The sequence below is a fragment of the Archocentrus centrarchus genome, chromosome 22, assembly GCF_007364275.1.
Source record: "Archocentrus centrarchus isolate MPI-CPG fArcCen1 chromosome 22, fArcCen1, whole genome shotgun sequence".
NCBI lineage: Eukaryota > Metazoa > Chordata > Actinopteri > Cichliformes > Cichlidae > Archocentrus > Archocentrus centrarchus.
In genome coordinates, this window is record NC_044367.1 from 4,692,598 (window position 1) to 4,709,850 (window position 17,253).

The window sequence follows — 17,253 nt, forward strand, 5'->3', positions numbered from 1 at the left end:
TCTTTCTGTGCTGGCCGTGCAACAGGCTGGCAACCTGTACAGGGTGTACCCTGCCTCTTGCCCTATAACAGCTGGGATAGGCTCCAGCGACCCTGAACAGGATAAGCAGAAGTGAATGGATGGATGTTAAACTGTTGTTTAACGGTTTAACATTTTCGGTTAAAGGAGGGAATGGACCCAAACACAGGACACACAGAGGCTAAGTTAAAGTTTCAATCCAAAATTTTAGTCCATACAGGTCATATACAGTAAAGGAAGCAGTGAGGTAATGTAACAATCCAAATTTGGAGTAGGCAAAAGGTAAAGTTCAGTCCAACAGTCCACAAGAGTCATACAAAAAGAGATAATAAAAATAGGAAATTAATAAACACCATAAATGATCTAGCAGAGAACAAAAGAAGGCCAAGGTCTAATATAAGTAATGGGAAAGTATTAAAACACTAAATCTATGGTAATCCACACACACCCTGTAATCACAAACTGTGCCTGTGAGGACGCAGTCAGACCTTCTCTTACTGTAAGTTGTTATGTCACGATTATATACAGTAGTATCTATCCTCAGCACAACCCACCTAGACCCACTTTCCAGGCTTTTGTTAATAATGCAGAGTCTCAGCCACAGCAAAGCTCATCAAATGCTCTTGCTGGCTGCGAGATGATCTGAGGAAGTGAAAACCTAGCAGTTTGTTTTATTTTTGATAGCAAATATTCCAACAACAACAGGAAGACCTACAGTGGTCTGCAAAGGTTTCAAGATTTTCCTTTAGAAATCATTGGTTGTTCGGAGCAGCAATTTTAAGTTAAATACATCATATAGCAGATGAACACAGTGATATTTGAGAAGTGAAATGAAGTTTGTAGAATTTACAGAAAGTGTGCAATAATTATTTAAACAAAATTAGGCAGGTGCATAAGTTTGGGCACCCCAACAGAAAAATAACATCAATATTCAGTAGATCCTCCTTTTGCAGAAATAACAGCCTCTAAACCTGGAGCTTGAAAAAAAGGTGACTGGACTTCTTTTTGTTTCTTGAAGACGTTTCACCTCTCATCCGAAAGGCTTCTTCAGTTCTCAAACCAAATGGTGGAGGGATCCAGGTATTTATTTAAACCCCTGTGGGCATACTCCCCTGGAGGTGGTTATGACCCTCTATTGTTCATGTGCATAATCACATGTGCCAAGGTGTGAAAGGAGGCTTTGGTCATTTCAATCAGTCATTTCAATATAGGACTTCGCTCCATTGTTTCATGTGACCTATTGAGGTCACTGGAAAAAAGGTGTTAATGGGGGTTGAGACATCTGGGAAGGGAGCTCAGGACAGCACTGTAAGCGGGGGAAAGTTGGTGACGTAATCCACCTCCTCTGGTCAATGATGGTTGTTCACAGTGGACATAGATGGCTTCTTTTACTCCTCTTTCAAACCATCTGTCTTCCCTGTCCAAAATGTGAACATTGGCATCCTCAAAAGAGTGCACTTTTCTGACGGTCTCCACTGCCTCAGTTGTGGGTATGCAAGTGAAAAGTGAAACCACATCAAAGGACACCATGGTTTCATCTGGATTCAGTACAAGATTATGGACCTTGTTCGTAAAATCTGCGGCGTTTTCGATGTGGTGGGGTGTGTTGCCAACAAGCAGAGATAAGATGGTGGCGAGGTGTTTGGTAATGTTGTAGGTGACCGAGTTTATACTGCTGATAATGGGTCTGAGTGGGACTCCTTCTTTGTGGATCTTCGGGAGTCCATAAATGCATGTAGTATTTTCTCCAGGGTACAGATGGTAGTAAGTGGGGCAGTCAGTGGCTTTTTCCTTTTCAAGTTGTAGGCAGCAGATGACTTTATTCTTGTAGGTGCTTGTGGGATCTCATCTCAAGACCTCATAAGTATTGTTGTCACTGAGGAGTGTAGTAATTTTGGAGTGGTAATCAGTTCAATTCAGAACAACGGTCCACCTCCCCTTGTCGGCTGGTAGTATTGTGATGTTCTAATCCTTACTCAGGCCTGTGATGGCCTTCTTCTCTTGAATGGTGAGGTTGGATGGAGGAAGTCTTGCACTGGAGAGGGTAGCTGAAACTTTCATCCTGATCTGCTGCTCTGTGGGTTGACTATGACTGTTCTCACCGTCCTTCGCCTCTGCCTATCTGAGATTTTTCTTGGCCTGTCACTTCGGGCCTTAACTAGAACTGTGCCTGTGGTCTTCCATTTCCTCAATAAGGAAACTGACAGCTGAAATCTCTGAGAGAGCTTTTTGGATCCTTCCCCTAAAACATGATGTTGAACAATCTTTGTTTCAGCTCATTTGAGAGTTGTTTTGAGGCTCCCATGTTGCCACTCTTCAGAGAAGATGCAAAGAGGAGAAACACTTGCAACTGGCCACCTTAACCCTTTTTCATAACTGGATTCACCTGTGTATGTAGGTCAAGGGTCAATGAGCTTGCAAAACAAATTTTGTGTTCCAATAATTAGAGCTAAAGATATTCAAATCAATAAAACAAGGGTGCCCGAACTTCTGCACCTGCCTAATTATTGTTTAAGTAATTATTGCACACTTTCTGTAAATCCTATAACCTTCATTTCACTTCTCAAATATCACTGTGTTCGTCTGCTATATGATATATTTAACTGAAATTGCTGATCCGAACAACCAATGATTTATAAAGGAAAATCATGAAAATTATCAGGGGTACCCAAACTTTTGCATACCACTGTATAATCTGGGCATGTTGCATGGGTAATGGGACTAACATTATAATGACCTTTGAACATATGCCCAATGTGTCATCCAAAAAACTGCAGTATCCATGACAACAGCTAAACTAGATAAGAAATTAAAAGAAACATTTGAGGGACAACATTGAACTTGTGTTGTGTCTTTGTAGTCAAATGGATTCTCCTGCAACTGAAAGTTAAATGCCTAAAAGAAGGCATTTTAACAAGAATTTAGCTTATGTTCAATCTGTGCAGGTGAGGAATTGATTTAACTTTATAATAATCTTGTAGGATGCAGTTTGTGGTACGTTACACTATCATCTGTTTTCATCTGGAGAAAATGTTTCTGTAATAAAATGCTTTGAACAGTTCCATTAAGCAATCCACATCTATGTATAAAAGGCAAAGAGGTGCTTAAACACAGCCAACAGGGCTGTGGGAATCCATCAGAAATAAAAGGCTGTTAGTCTAATGACCAATACGCAGTTTGAGAATATAGCATTTAGAATTCATGTCTCCTCTCGAACACAAACAAGTACTTTACTGGAGAGCAAGAAAAACGAAGAGTCAACAAAATGAGGAAATAAAATTAAAGTCAAAGCATGACAACGATAGAGAGAATCATAAGGAGAAAGAGCTCAAGAGAGAACGGAAAGTGCTTACGGGCGTAGATCGGCAGCCAGCCACGAGTGACAGAACGAGTTAGAGCTGACACATATTCTGGTCTCCTCACAGTCCCACAAGCCCAGTTTTAGCTCCCTCCAGAAGTTGTTTGTCTTCATCATGGCAGCAGTGCAGCAGCTGCCAACCATCCTGGGAACTAACGAGCTACTGAAGAGAGGAGAAAGCTCTGGCTGCAAAGCTTTTTCTGTGTTTACATGAAGGTACCGCTGGGTCAGATTCCTACAGGATACTGCAAAAAAGTATCCATCTTAACAATTACTGCAGTTTGGAAAAAGTGTCATCCAAAGACGTGAGATTGTTTCCCACTCGTTCCCAGTGCAGCGAAGTTTGTTTAAAGGCATCAAGTCCAGTTCTCTGGGAGGGCAGTGAAGCTGCCAACGAATGAAGGAAGACTGTGTTTAAAACTAAATCAGTTACCTTACCTTAATGTTTTTGTGTCTTTTTGTCTTTTAACTTTTTAAAGCTTCACTTAGCAATTCGGAAATGCACTCCAGCTAGATCACACACTGGGGATGCAATGAAAATAAACAACCTTGTCCATGTCCTTTCTAATTGCATGCATTCATTGCTTAAAAAAAAAAAAAAACTCTTCACATGAAATTGAATTGTTCCCAGTATTTGTTGGGGGGCCTGTCAGGACAAGTAAACATGGAAAAGCATGAAAATTAAAAAACAGGTAGCTCCAGCCTCCATCAGGAAACCAGAAATTCAAAATTTGTTTTTTTTTCTTCTCATTTCTTAAGGTAATGATTGGCCCAGAAACTTCCAACTATTTCATAGAAAGCAGGTAATTTCACGGAGAGATAATTAAAAAGAATTTCAACTGGTCCTCGATAAGCACATAAACACTGGTCAGCTCTTCACGCAACACTGACGTCCTCTTCATTCACAATACTCCTCAAATGCATATCGTAGTTCGTTCTCCTCACTTCTCTTTGATATTTTAGAATTTCAATTCAAGAAATTGGCTGTTTTGTATATGGAGTATCGCTCAATGATATTTTGAAAAGTGCAAAAATTAATAAACTTTAAATAAATAGGCGCATTGCCAATTTATTAATTAATCAACTTAAAACCCTACAGTGTTTGGAGTTAGTAGGAAGTAGGTGTGATTGTAAATACAAATGGCTGTTTGTCTTTATGCGTTAGCCTTGCAACAGACAGGTAACCCCCTCCAGGGTGTGTCCTACCCTTTGCCCTGTGATAGCTGGGAGAAGCTGCAGCGTCCACTATTTGTTCCCAGAGTTTTGGGATTTGAATTTGTTCTTTTTTGGACTTTAAAGGTTTTTTTTTTTTTTTTTGTCTTGTCTTTGGATCTTTTACCCTGCAAACTTGCCCAAAACAAACAATAAAAGATATTTTTTTTTTTGGTTTTTTTATTAAAATTTATATTATCTAAAAAAAATATATATATCATTTTTTCTGTTAAAAAAAAATCATATTTTTATGAAAGCAGTAATATTGTTACACATACAGTATGCTGTAAATTACAGCATTATCTTTAATAACTCAACATTCCTCAGTTAAAAGAAAATTAGACATACATCAGATATATAGAAAAGAGTTGAACACATAAAATGAGAGAAAGCTGTATGCCATCGATTTATATCCCAAGATAACTTGCAGTAAAGAATAAATGTAGCATCAGCCTTTTTTTTTCTACTTTTGTTTGGTTTTATGTAACTACAAAAAATAAGTATCAGACACCCACAATCAAAAACTGACTAAGAACGGTCAGCTCAACAGACTTGTGAAATCAGGCACAGTGGGAGCCACTATGTTAAGAGATACCTGTACTTGACGCAGGCTAAAGCTGTGTGTTTGTAGAGAGTACTGAAAGTACAGGGCTGGATTGATGTGCAGCCATCACTTTTTTCACACACGAGCAAATATTGGCAGCCTGCTTTAAGGTAATTTCCTTTAGACGAGAGTCTAATATGTTCAATACATATCAATTACCTGAGAGGAGGAGCCAAGGAGAGCCAATTAACTGCCCATTCTGTGTAACTCAAGTTTCACAGATATTACAAATATCCCAGAAATGATATTTTCCATCCATAGACCCACGTCCATAGGAACACGCAACTAACAGTGTATTATTATATTATTATACTGTATATTATTAAGGTGGGAAGGTGCCAAAAACAAATAAGCATTGGTAAAAGGGTAACTCATTTCTAATGTTATTGTTTACACTATATATATCAATATGGTTACATACAACCATCAGTGCAGGTTAAACGGATTAAAAAAGGATTCATGTGGCCATCAATAAATAATGATCTATAAACTATATACTCAAAGGCAGTGAAAGCTGCTGCCAGCAGAGATAAGACTTCCTATCTGGATGTCAATAAAAGTGGGCAAAAGTGTGCAAGACATAAAAAGGCAATCTGTATTTGTATGTATAATTTATGGTGTTTAAGTCCCGCCAAGGAAAAAACCTATCAAGCTGAGTGAATATGAAATATAGTATAAATAGGACAAGTAAACAACAACAGACTTGTTATGAAAGAAAATCAGACAATATGATGTGTGAAGAAAGGACAAAAATACACCAGAATAGCAGGTCAAATAGTTGGCTCAGTCTATCTGATTATGGTTTGTCTTCTCAAGACTATACTTTTAAATGCCTCTCAAAAAAGAAGAGACGGGACAGAAATCCTATATCAATAATAAATAAAAACGTAAACAAGCCTTGTGTATTGCTATGAAACTCTTCTGAATGGTTTGACAAAATATGAGCAATTGTATCAGAAAACATCGTGTCTTCCAGTAAAATGTCAAAAAACACATACCTGTGGCCACAACTGCTAAGGCTCTATGTGCATCTGTGCACCTGCCAGTCTGATTACATTGCACTAGAAAACTTGTAAGACAGTTAGCAAGTCAAATTAGTTTACATGGATCGATTTTTAATTAATTCAGCACTAGTGGAGCCATACTTTGCTCTGAGTTGCAACATCAAAGCTTTCTAAATTTGCAAAAGATAGCATATTTTTCCATTGCAAAAGTAGCTTTGGCAGAAATTAAATTAAAATAGCTTGCTGTTGAACATTCACACTGTATTGATTAAATCCACCTAACCAGAAACAGCAACCATGAAGGATTTGTCAGACTGTAAAGTCATGTCTATTATTATTATTAATATGTATGTGCTGTGTACAAAGAGCTGAATGCCTTACCCGCTTGCGCAAGTTACAGGTGAGGATGAGGTTACGGGAGAAAGAGTTCGCGAAGGAACTGTAAAACTCCAAAACTTTGAGCAAAGCTTCCCTCTTGATGACGTGGAGGTCGCAGTAGGTCAGCGCTCGCACGTTTGCACACGCATGTGCAAGAGTGGTTTCCTTCCAAAAGACGTCTCCGAACACGTCACCTTTACCTGAGGACACAGGAAGCAGGAGCAATGTGAAGCATTTTATTCATAAATGATGACAGAACAAGGTAGAATTCATTGCTAAAGTGAAACTGGTCACAAAGAGGTATGTGATTGCTTTGGTCACTTGCAGGTTGACACGGCTGTGAGTAGCTTGCATGGAAGATACTGATTTGTCTGCAAACACTTACAAACTACTTATTGAGTGGTAGTGAAACTGTCAAAACTGCAACACAGCTAGAACTTTGCCTTCAACGTAAAAGTTGTGCCTTACTCCTGCAACAACCACATTTCAAAACGTACAACTTTTACTTTTGATGCCGCACTATATACCGCTTTGTGACCAGTTTCACGCTAGAGACTGTTCTCTGTTTCCACTTGTCAACTAAACAGCATTTGACCTACGCACAGTAAAACTACACACTGTAGGGTTTTTGGAGGACTGCATGGGAGTGCATTTGCTTAGGTCTCTGTAGGCTCTCTGTAGGCAAATACCTACACAAACAGACACAACTGCAGTAGCATAAAACAAGCATTAGTAGACATGATGTGCAGCAATGATGTTTGCCAGGTGGAAGCTGCTACATAACCTTTGTTGTCTTCAGGGAGATTCATGAAGTGAAAATCATGGGTTACAGCACCTGCTATTTATGAGTGACAGCGTAGTGTTTATTTGCAATCTTAAAAAAAAGAGCAGTGGAGAAAAACATCTGAAAGATAATAGAATTTTAAACCTATCTTTTAAATTTGTTAAAAGAAAAAAGGAAACTAAAACCTTGTGGCGCATGAAACTAGCTTGTTTTTTATAGCTAAACCAACTGCAGCCACCTGGACACTTGACTTATCAAGTGCCAGCATAAATTCCCAGTGGTAATCATATATAACAGCTGAATGCATATTTATACTCGCGAGCATCTCCTGAGTGACGCCATGGTTGTCGTAATAATACCAATACAGTAAGAGAATAATAATTTTAACAAAGACTGAATCAATCATATCATGAAAAGCTGTTTGTGATTGAAAACAGCACTGATTGACTCTAAAAACGCCTTGAACAGATCGTCCTCTGACAGTAAAAGAAAATAAGTCACAAAACACAAAATCACTTGACTTTAACAGGTGCAAACATAATATAACGGTGATTCTGCATAACTTTTCCCTGAAGACATCTAAATGCACTCTGGCTGCAACAAGCACAAAAAAGTAAAGTTGGGACTCAAATCTGTGTCAAACCTGCCACAACTATCATCTCAGCATTTTTCTGACAGCTGATCTGGATAAGATGCAGTACAAGCAGTACAGACTGTCCAAAAGCTGTCACAGCATGCTGAGTAATATACATATAGTACTTCAACATACCATCGCAAAATAAAGCATGCATGCCACTGTGGGTGTATGAGTGAGTGAATCTTATCTTGACAATCCCTCCTTTGCGCCCCTGAGGGCCCCTTTCTCTCTGAACATCCAACAGAGGCTCAGGCAGCAGGACTCGTCTGGAATGAGCTCCCTGGAGACCCACAGTTCCTTACCAATTAGTAGTCTGGATGTGAATGTGATCATGTCGTCCACAGGATGCTGGAGATGGTGTTGATGTGTGCACTGAATCTACCGCTTACGATGAGATTATAGATGGATGAAGATGGATACATTGGGGCCATAACCCCAATTTCCAGGCTCTGCAGTGCTCCTGATCACTCACACAGACCCAAAACCTTCAATCCTGTTATTCTGCCTGACTGCTAAAAGGAAAGTGATGTACACTGTTACACAATGTAGATGAGAAACAAAGAAAAGAATAAATCATCATCTCTGTGATGCATGATTGAAGCCCCATTTGGACTATCAGGTGGAGAGCTATTGTAAGTTATCAGCTAACACTGGAAAACTTGTTTTCATTATTATAAATAACATGCCAGCAAACATACTCATGTGGGCCCACAGTGGGTAGGTGTGAGTGAACTGTGGGGCTGTGTGGGCAGGGTAATGCCAAGTGGGTGTGCTTACACGGGATGAACTTTAGGTTACTTGTGTAACCCCGGTTCTCAGAGTAGCATGAGTGAGATGTCTCACTATGGGAATGCGCCTCCCTGCGTATTCCTCAGAAGCATTTATCTCATTCCACCAATCCTGATTCGCCGATTGTGATGATCATGTCAGGCAGAGCCACCCACCCACTACAACATAGTCGTTATTCAAGATAAGCACCTCTTCTCACTTTGCCCCAGCAAGAAGGGCTGTCTGGTGAGACATCTCGCTCATGCTACTCTGAGAACCGGGCTTACACAAGTAACTTAAAGTTCTCATTCCTAGCATTCGTTTCGATGTCTCACTATGGGAAATGAAGACTCCCGTATTGCCAGACAAGCTTATCTCAAGCAATCGCCAGCAAAATGGCAAGTAGTCCACCTATCCAAGTGAGGACCCAGAGCTCAGTACTGCTTGGGCTACACTTGGAGCAGAGACATCCAGCCTGTAGAACCGGACGAAAGTGAGAGGTGAAGATCAGCTTGCAGCTGCACAGATGTCGTGGATTGACACCCCTTTAAATAGGGCCCAGGATGTTGCCAGACTGCGAGTGGAGTGAGCCCCCAGGGAGAATGCTGTCAAGGTAATAGGCACATATGACCCAACCACCTAAGGCACATAGGCCAGGTTGGGATTCAGAAGCACCCTAGCCTGCCCATGGGCAAACTGAGTGTATGAAGGATGTGCTGAAAAAGCATGAATAACACTGACACATTTAGCTGAGGCTAAAGCCAGCAGCAACAGTCTTCAGAGACAGATGCTTTAAATCAGCCCCCTGTAGAGGTTCAAATGGAGGTCCACAGAGCCCATCTAAAACCACTGCTAAATCCCAAGGGGGTGCCAGTGGCCTGGAGACAGGGAGTAAACTGCAGGCCCCCTTCATAAAACAGCAAACTAATTGAGTCAGAAAATCTGGATGTCGCCAACGGCGTAAAGCCATTGTGCATTCCATCGTTACTGCAACCCTCCGCGCGCCGTTTTTTTTTTTTCTTCGTTGCTATAGTTAGCTGGTTTGCTAACTATAGCAAAAAAAAAAAAAGAATGGTGTTAGCTGGTGTGCCATGCTCCATGACGCATGGGGTTCAGTTTGAGAGAAGCTACCCAGTGCTGAAAATTTCTCATATGCAGCCAGCCGAGTCGCACTAAACGGATTGCTGAAGCCATCAATCCCAGTAGTCAAAGACATAGCCTGAAGCGGACTGTTTTGTCTAGGTGAAAAAGAACGAGGCATACTCTGAACGCCTTCACTCTCTCCGCTGACAGACTGGCTGTGAAGGAGATCCAGTCCAGAGATAAACCCAGAAAGATTATATGTTGTGCCGGAGACAACACACTCTTTTCTGTGTTTATTATGAAACCCAGGTCAGTTAGATGCTTCATGATGACAGATGTCCGGTGTCATAGCTTCCTGCTCCGACCGCACTAGAAGGAGCCAGACATCTAAATATGTAGCCAGATGGATGCCCTGCTGCCTCAGCGGTGCTATGGCCACTTTGGTGCAGCGTACAAACACACTGGGTCTCAGGGACAGGCTGAAGGGCAGCACTTTGTACTCGTAAGAGATACCCTGAAAAGCAAACCTCAGATACCTCCTGTGTGGAGGGTAAATGGGAATGTGAAAATATGCATCCTTTAGGTCGATGGAAGTGAACCACCCTGGCACACTAAACGTATCAGAGATGCATGAGTGAGCATCCTGAACTTGTATTTTCTGAGAAATTCGTTCAGAGCCCACAAATCCAGAATAGGGCGAAGTCCGTGCCCTGGACCGGAGGAGGCATCAGCTCAGTTTTCCGAGGGAGGTAGAGCTTAAGGGCTTCATCCTCCCTCTTTCTCACCTCACATCTCTGCTGCATGGAAGTCAGAGCAGTCCCGAAAATGCCATCAGGCACAATCAGCATGTCCTAGATGTCCTCCTTTTCCCTCTCTGATAAGTCTGTCAGGTTGAGCCATCTAGCATGTTCCTGCAACACCATCATTCCCATAGATTTCCCTGTGGCTTGGACTGCACAGCGCTGCATGCGGAGGCAAATTACCGTAATTACAGTGATCTCTTCCCACGCATTTGGGTCAGGCCTAGTCGCTATATCCTTGCACAGCTCTGCTTGGTAAGCAGCAAGCATAGAGGAAACATTCAGCACCCTAACACCCAAAGCCGCCGCTTTGTAGGCCCTTTTGGTCATGACAGACTGAAAACGGTCCGCGTTTAACGAGAGTGTGGGATGCCGTTCTTCTCCATGCCCTCAAAATCCAGGGAAGAAGCCCCTTGCAATGGGCTTCTGGTCCTAAATGGGCAGTCCTTCCATGAGACTGCTATCTCTTCCAACAGCTTCGGTAAGACTGGGAGTAACTGCTTTGCCGCCTTGGTGGCCTGGGGCAAAGCAGTTACTTCCCGTCATAACATGCTCTGGTGGTCTCCACAGATTATTCAGCCTAGACGCAGCACGTTTGCACACATTCTGCAAATCCATGCTGGGAGTGGGGGAAGCTGGTGCACTGTCCTCCTCGCCCCGGGAGGCGGCCACAGTGGCATGGCAGCCTGAGAAGAGGGAACAAAAATTTCATCTTCGTCCACCTCATCATTGGATATGAGGAGCTCTGAGGTGTCCTCATCATCGTCCCCATAATCCAACTCTAGCACGTCTTCCATCAGCAGGGCCAGCTGTGAGCCCCAGCTGGTGCCGGCACACAATTCGGCTTCCGCAATTCCTTCCTTGTCACCACCATCTGCTGCAGTCCCGACTGTGGGCAAGTAAGGATCTCCTCCCAACAGGCTAGCTTGGTGCGCTAGCCATCACTGGAGACTCTTCATGGTGAACCGGGCACAGTGCACACATGAACCGGGGGCTTCGAGTGCAAACTGGGCATATTCCAGCCTGAGGCAGCAAGAGCAGACCTAGTTTGTGTCTTTACTCGAGATTTTGTTGCCACAAACGCAGAGTCGAGCCCCGGAGTCACCGCCTCCTCTGGTGTGAGGGAATGATGGGTTCATCTTCATTAGCTGGTTTGCTAACTACAGCAAAGAAAAGAACGGTGTTAGCTGGCGTTCCAAACTGTACAAATAACCACCTTACTGGAGGGTAGGTGGTAGGATGCGCTGGTCTATGGTGAAGACTCGGGAAGAGGTGAGCAAAAGAAGGCAGCTAGCGCCCGGCGACGGAGAAGTTAGCTAACATTCCTGTCTGTGGACAGTTCAACTAGCTCATGAGATATTTGCTCATATTTGCTCATGAGATATGCTACGAAGCAATAAGAGGTTTTTGAATAATGACTATGTTGTAGCGCAAGCTACTTATGGGTGGGTGGCTCTGCCCAACATGGTCATCACAATCACCAGCCAATCAGGATTGGCGGAATGAGATAAATGCTTCTGAGGAATACGCAGGGAATACGCATTCCCATAGTGAGACATCGAAACGAATACTAGGAATGAGAACAGCAGTTTCACACTTTGGGGTCCCTATTGGCAAGCCCATCATGGGGGCCCAGAGGGTTAAAACTAGTGTGGGCCTGAGTGGGTTAACCCACAAGGGGGCCAATGATGGTTTTCTGTAGGTAAGCCCAGCAGTGGGCTTTCCCACAGAAAACCCTCATGGAATTCCTTCTTGTGGGTACAAAAGGACAAAATTGCATGTACTACACTACATGAGCCCCACATGGGATTTTTTATGGGCACTTGCCCATAGAAACCCACATGGGGGTCCCAAAGAGCAAACTGCTTTGGGCACACAGACCCACAGTTCACCCACAGCTACCCACTGTGGACCCGCACAGGCATGTTTGCTGGGACAGCTGACCACAAGTGTAGTTCCATGACGCTGCTGTTCCCTATGTCTGCAACCTGTTAATTAATGCAGCCATGCCCCTAAATTTAAGAGTTCACAAAACCCACTGATTCAACTACTGTTTTTGTAACAATCTGTAAACATGCTTTTTTAATGTTGTTTAGTTTAGCATTTAGCACAAGTCAGTGGGGACTGACTCATTTGGTCTTGACACTTCTGCATTGGCACCTTCTTAGATTCTTATATTTTCTGGTAAGCCAAACAGGGACCATTTGAAAAAGAAAGAATCCACTACTGTACATTTAATTCACCTATACTACATGTCATACTCTGATCTGAAGGAAGCATTTCTCTTAGATTTCAACTCTTCTGCTCTAGTGACACCAAACATACAAACTTTGAAAATACAGCTGCAGCAACCACCACATTAAAAACTATAAACCAGCATAATTGCCAACATAAACTAACATCCTCTAAACAAACACATTACAAACTGTATTTTTCTTGGTGTGGCCCTCAATTATATGCTGGTTTCCCAATTTGGCATAAAAACAAACAACAGTTTTCACAAATTGGTTCGGATGGTTGGTGTGGTGAAAGTGTTACTGCATGGCCTGGTAAACAAAGCCAGCATTTTTACTCCACCTCTGCATGCATGTGGCTTTTCAGAACAACTGTAACACTTTTGCTTTCTGAGGCCAGACCACAAATTGTACTTTCACAGTCCTAGGATGTTGCACTCCTTCCTCTTGTAGCATTGTACACTCTGACTGATTTAAATGCTGATTAGGGTGTGTGCCCTTTTCCCAATTGGAGCATGCACTTGTTCTTCATCCTGCCTTCCTCCCCTTGCTGTTTTTCCTCCATTCTGCCTTTTATCACCAGCTGATTGGATCAGTGCCCCAGTCCCATGCTGCAACCAGACTACAACATTAATCACAGCATCTGTTTTTTAAAGTGATGCCAGCTTGTCATTCAAGGCAGCTGTGACATAGTATGAGCACCTTAACAATCTCTGCCCTTTGTGTGTAATGTATATGTGAGGCTACTAGGGCTCCCATATTTGTATTGTATTCTATTATGACCCCACAAGGGTAGGGTTAGGGGTTAGGATTGTTCTTTAGGGTTAAGATTTATTGTTCTGTATCCTCTTGGAGAACTACCCAGGAGTTAGATTTTCTTCTCTGTTGACTGACATAGGGTACGGGGTCTTACACCCCATTTTATTATTTTTAACAAGAATAGTTAGGTAGGTCAGGACATTTCTGCTAGAATTTGACTTTTTATTGACATTTTTTGGGTGGAGTAGCACCCATTTGTCCAAAGGTCTCTGGTTGAGCTGTGCTTGATTTGTATTTCCCTGCAAAAACTTTACTCATTAAAAGTGTTTACTTCTTCTTTCTTCATATCTTCTTAATATAAGACTAGAAAAATTGAAAGCCAAGAGGCAAATCAATCATCCATCCATTTTTTTTGTCTCATCCTTTTCAGGGTCACAGAAGAGCTGGAATCTATCATATCATAGGGCCAGAGGCAGGGTATACCCCGTACAGGTCGCCAGCCTGTCGCAGGGCTAGCACAGAGAGACAGACAACTATTCACACCTATGGGCTATTGAGAATCATCAATTAACCTAACCCCACTAAATGTGTGTCTTTGGACTGTAGGGGGAAACCGGAGAACCCGGAGAAAACCCACGGAGTACATGCAAACTCCAGAGAGAAAGACCCATGCCAAGGTGGACTGGGATAACTGCTAACCACCACGCCACTGTGCTGATCATAAATCAGTCATAATTGAATAAATAACTTTATATGAATCTGAAGTGGATTTGACCTTGACCTGATCACAAAATGTCATATAAACAAGCTACCTTTGATGCCATAATAACCTACTTGTCCAATCACATCCCATCACAAATCTGTTTTAGTACATTCTGACTGCTTTAAGTGTTTAATTTGTGAAAAGAAGCTTTCTTTTTCTTTTTCTGATCTTTCTCTGAGCAACCCCATGCTGAAACAGCCTTGGCAGAGAAAACAACAGATGTTAATTCCTCCCCGCTGAATTTTCTTCCAAGGTTTTTTCTCCTTCCTATCATCCCGACCCTCTGTGACACACTGTACAATAATACATCTTTGATCCCACTGGAATCCTACAAGACTCACTGGGTGCCAAATCCTAGCCAACATAAACAAACCAGAAGAAAAAAAAAATCAGAACAGATCACAGCTTTTCTTAGGCATCAGTGCCACTGAGACAAATGCTGTGTTATCCGATGGTACTTATGCAGATGGATGCATTTGCTCTAAATGAATTACGCTGGAGAATTTCTTCTCTTTATAAACACCAACTCCCAGTTAACATTCTGACATATGTGCATCCCCCATCAGCAGAAAAAGAAATTACCTGTGGGTGGATGTGCCCTTCTATTGCTTTATCTTACAGTGCAGCTCAACCTGATGGCAGTCCAATAAGATGCATGTCAAGGTGCTACTTAGAACTGGTGTGCTGATGCTGCTGTAACCACTGTCAGCCCATTATCCTGAACTGAGTAGGTGGGGATAGTGATGCAGCTGCAGTGACACTGATATCCTCCAACAGCAGCATTAATGGTCCTTACTGTATTAGAAGTACCATTATTAACATTTGAAGCACCCTTTATATTAACTGAAGTACTTTTTTTTCCCAGACTTTAGACAAATGTTGGCCCTGCCACAGATAAACTGTCCACTTATAGACGTGCTGTAGACATGAACGATTAATAATCTCTACTCAAGATGTTCACAGCAGAAAAAGTATTAATGGGATTTAATTAAGTTCATTCTGTTCTCAACACGAGGAACTTGATCTGCCTCAGAGTCCCAACATGATCAACAATCATCCCTGCTTATGCTAATCAGACCATTAAGTCAAATAATTAGTGTATTAATTACAGAATGCTGCTTAATCTAGTTAAACCAACATGTACACACTATTCACACGAGCTTTACAAAACGTTATGGTTAATATGTAAATGTATTCCCTGTGGTCCTTTAAAATGTGATGAAACGGTATCAGCAGTTTGTATCATACACATGCAAATGCAGGTACAAGTAAACAGTCACTATAACCATATATAATATAATAATGCACATCTAGTAGAGTATATATAAAAGATGGGCATAGTCACCCTGACATCACCTTTTATTTCTGGCACTGTACAAGCAAAGGTACCCAACAGTACATGCAAATTTTTTAAAAAAGCTAGATTTTCACTCAGTGAGAATAACTTAACTTCTTACACTGTCTGTCAAACTGCAGTATACAGTATATTGTTGTACTTTTAGAGTTAACCTCAAGTGGACATTTGAGGAACTATGGGTTTCTTTTGCTTAGTAATATTTCCATAGCTGTGTGCCATTGATCTTTCCTATAGATTATTCAAGTCTTAGTTGTTGTAGTAGAAGAATTGGAGTAAACTGACTTATTTTTTTGGCCTTTTCACGGCTTTATTGGATTGTTGTTGGAAAGTGGGAGGAGAGACAAAGAAGACGTGGTAAATGGCAACAGGTTGGGACTCGAACCTGTGCCGTCCGCACCGCCACGTGGCATACGTGGTTACCTGCTCAAGCCCTGAGCCACCATGGTGCCTGCAACTTGACTTTTTAGATAAGTAGCCTGCAACACACCACAAACTCCAAGGAACAGAAACTGCAAGGATGATACAGTGAGTCAGTCCTCATAGGCTCCCATACAGAAACACCCAACCTAGCAGCAGAAATAAGCATGTTAACAGCCTGATACACAGCCTGGTGTTTGTAGATTATTTTCCTCTTCAGTTAAACTATAAAAGTGGTGATTTTATAAACAAAAAAATACAAAAAGTAAAACAAAAAGTAAGAACATGTGCATTTGGTTGATTATTTCTTTGTTGTAACAATGTCTCTAGGCTATAACTCTTATACTGTTGGAAAGCCTGTTTGTTTCCCCTTGAATGGTGTCACATTTGTAAGGAAAACGCATTTGTGAGTTCAGCAGCAGAGCTGCCAAACCTTCTCTGCCAATGCCAAACAGCTTATTCTGCTCCTGACTCTTGTTTGGTGTCATTTATTGGATTGCATGATTGAAGTCTGAATGAAGAAGACATATTGGCAACTTAACAATTTATTCATTTAACAAAAATGGGCCTCTGCAGCATGTGGAAGAACCATACAACAGCCACAACAGCCTGGTACCTCCTCCTCCTGCTGGTCACCAGCTTGGTCACACACTGCTGTGGGATGGCATCCATCTTCAACCAGCAATCATATCGTAGTTAGATGTAGATGAGTGTCTAATACTGGGACCGGGGGTGAACTGTTAAGTGGATGTTAAACAGCACTGCCTTAAAAAAGACATTACAAGACCCTCTCTGTGGCAGGTTGCCTTTTACCATTGTCTCTATAACCTCCACTCCTCATATATTCCTCTTTTAATGTATCAAAACCAGCTCTGCAATCATTCTTAGTACCAGACTTCATGATGCAGCCAATGCACACTTGCATGTGGTTGGAGGCTTATCTCCTCCTGCTCCCTGTTGACATGTTGTTTGCTGGGCCAGAACATATTGCTATATGAATAGAAATCCAGACCAAAATCCCCCTCTCATAACAAACCATGAATGTCTGATTGAAAAATGAATCAGCTCGTTGGTTGA

At 41.9% G+C, this 17,253-nt stretch overlaps 1 protein-coding gene across 2 annotated transcripts in view; it reads right to left on the reverse strand.

Moving 5' to 3' along the window:
* kcnh5b (potassium voltage-gated channel, subfamily H (eag-related), member 5b) overlaps positions 1-17,253 on the reverse strand; it is a 170,249-nt gene that overhangs the window by 45,902 nt on the left and 107,094 nt on the right. For both annotated transcript variants that reach the window (XM_030718684.1, XM_030718683.1), the window contains exon 12: positions 6,578-6,774. In XM_030718684.1, coding sequence (XP_030574544.1) covers positions 6,578-6,774 — 197 coding nt within the window. The remainder of the gene's footprint in view (positions 1-6,577; positions 6,775-17,253) is intronic.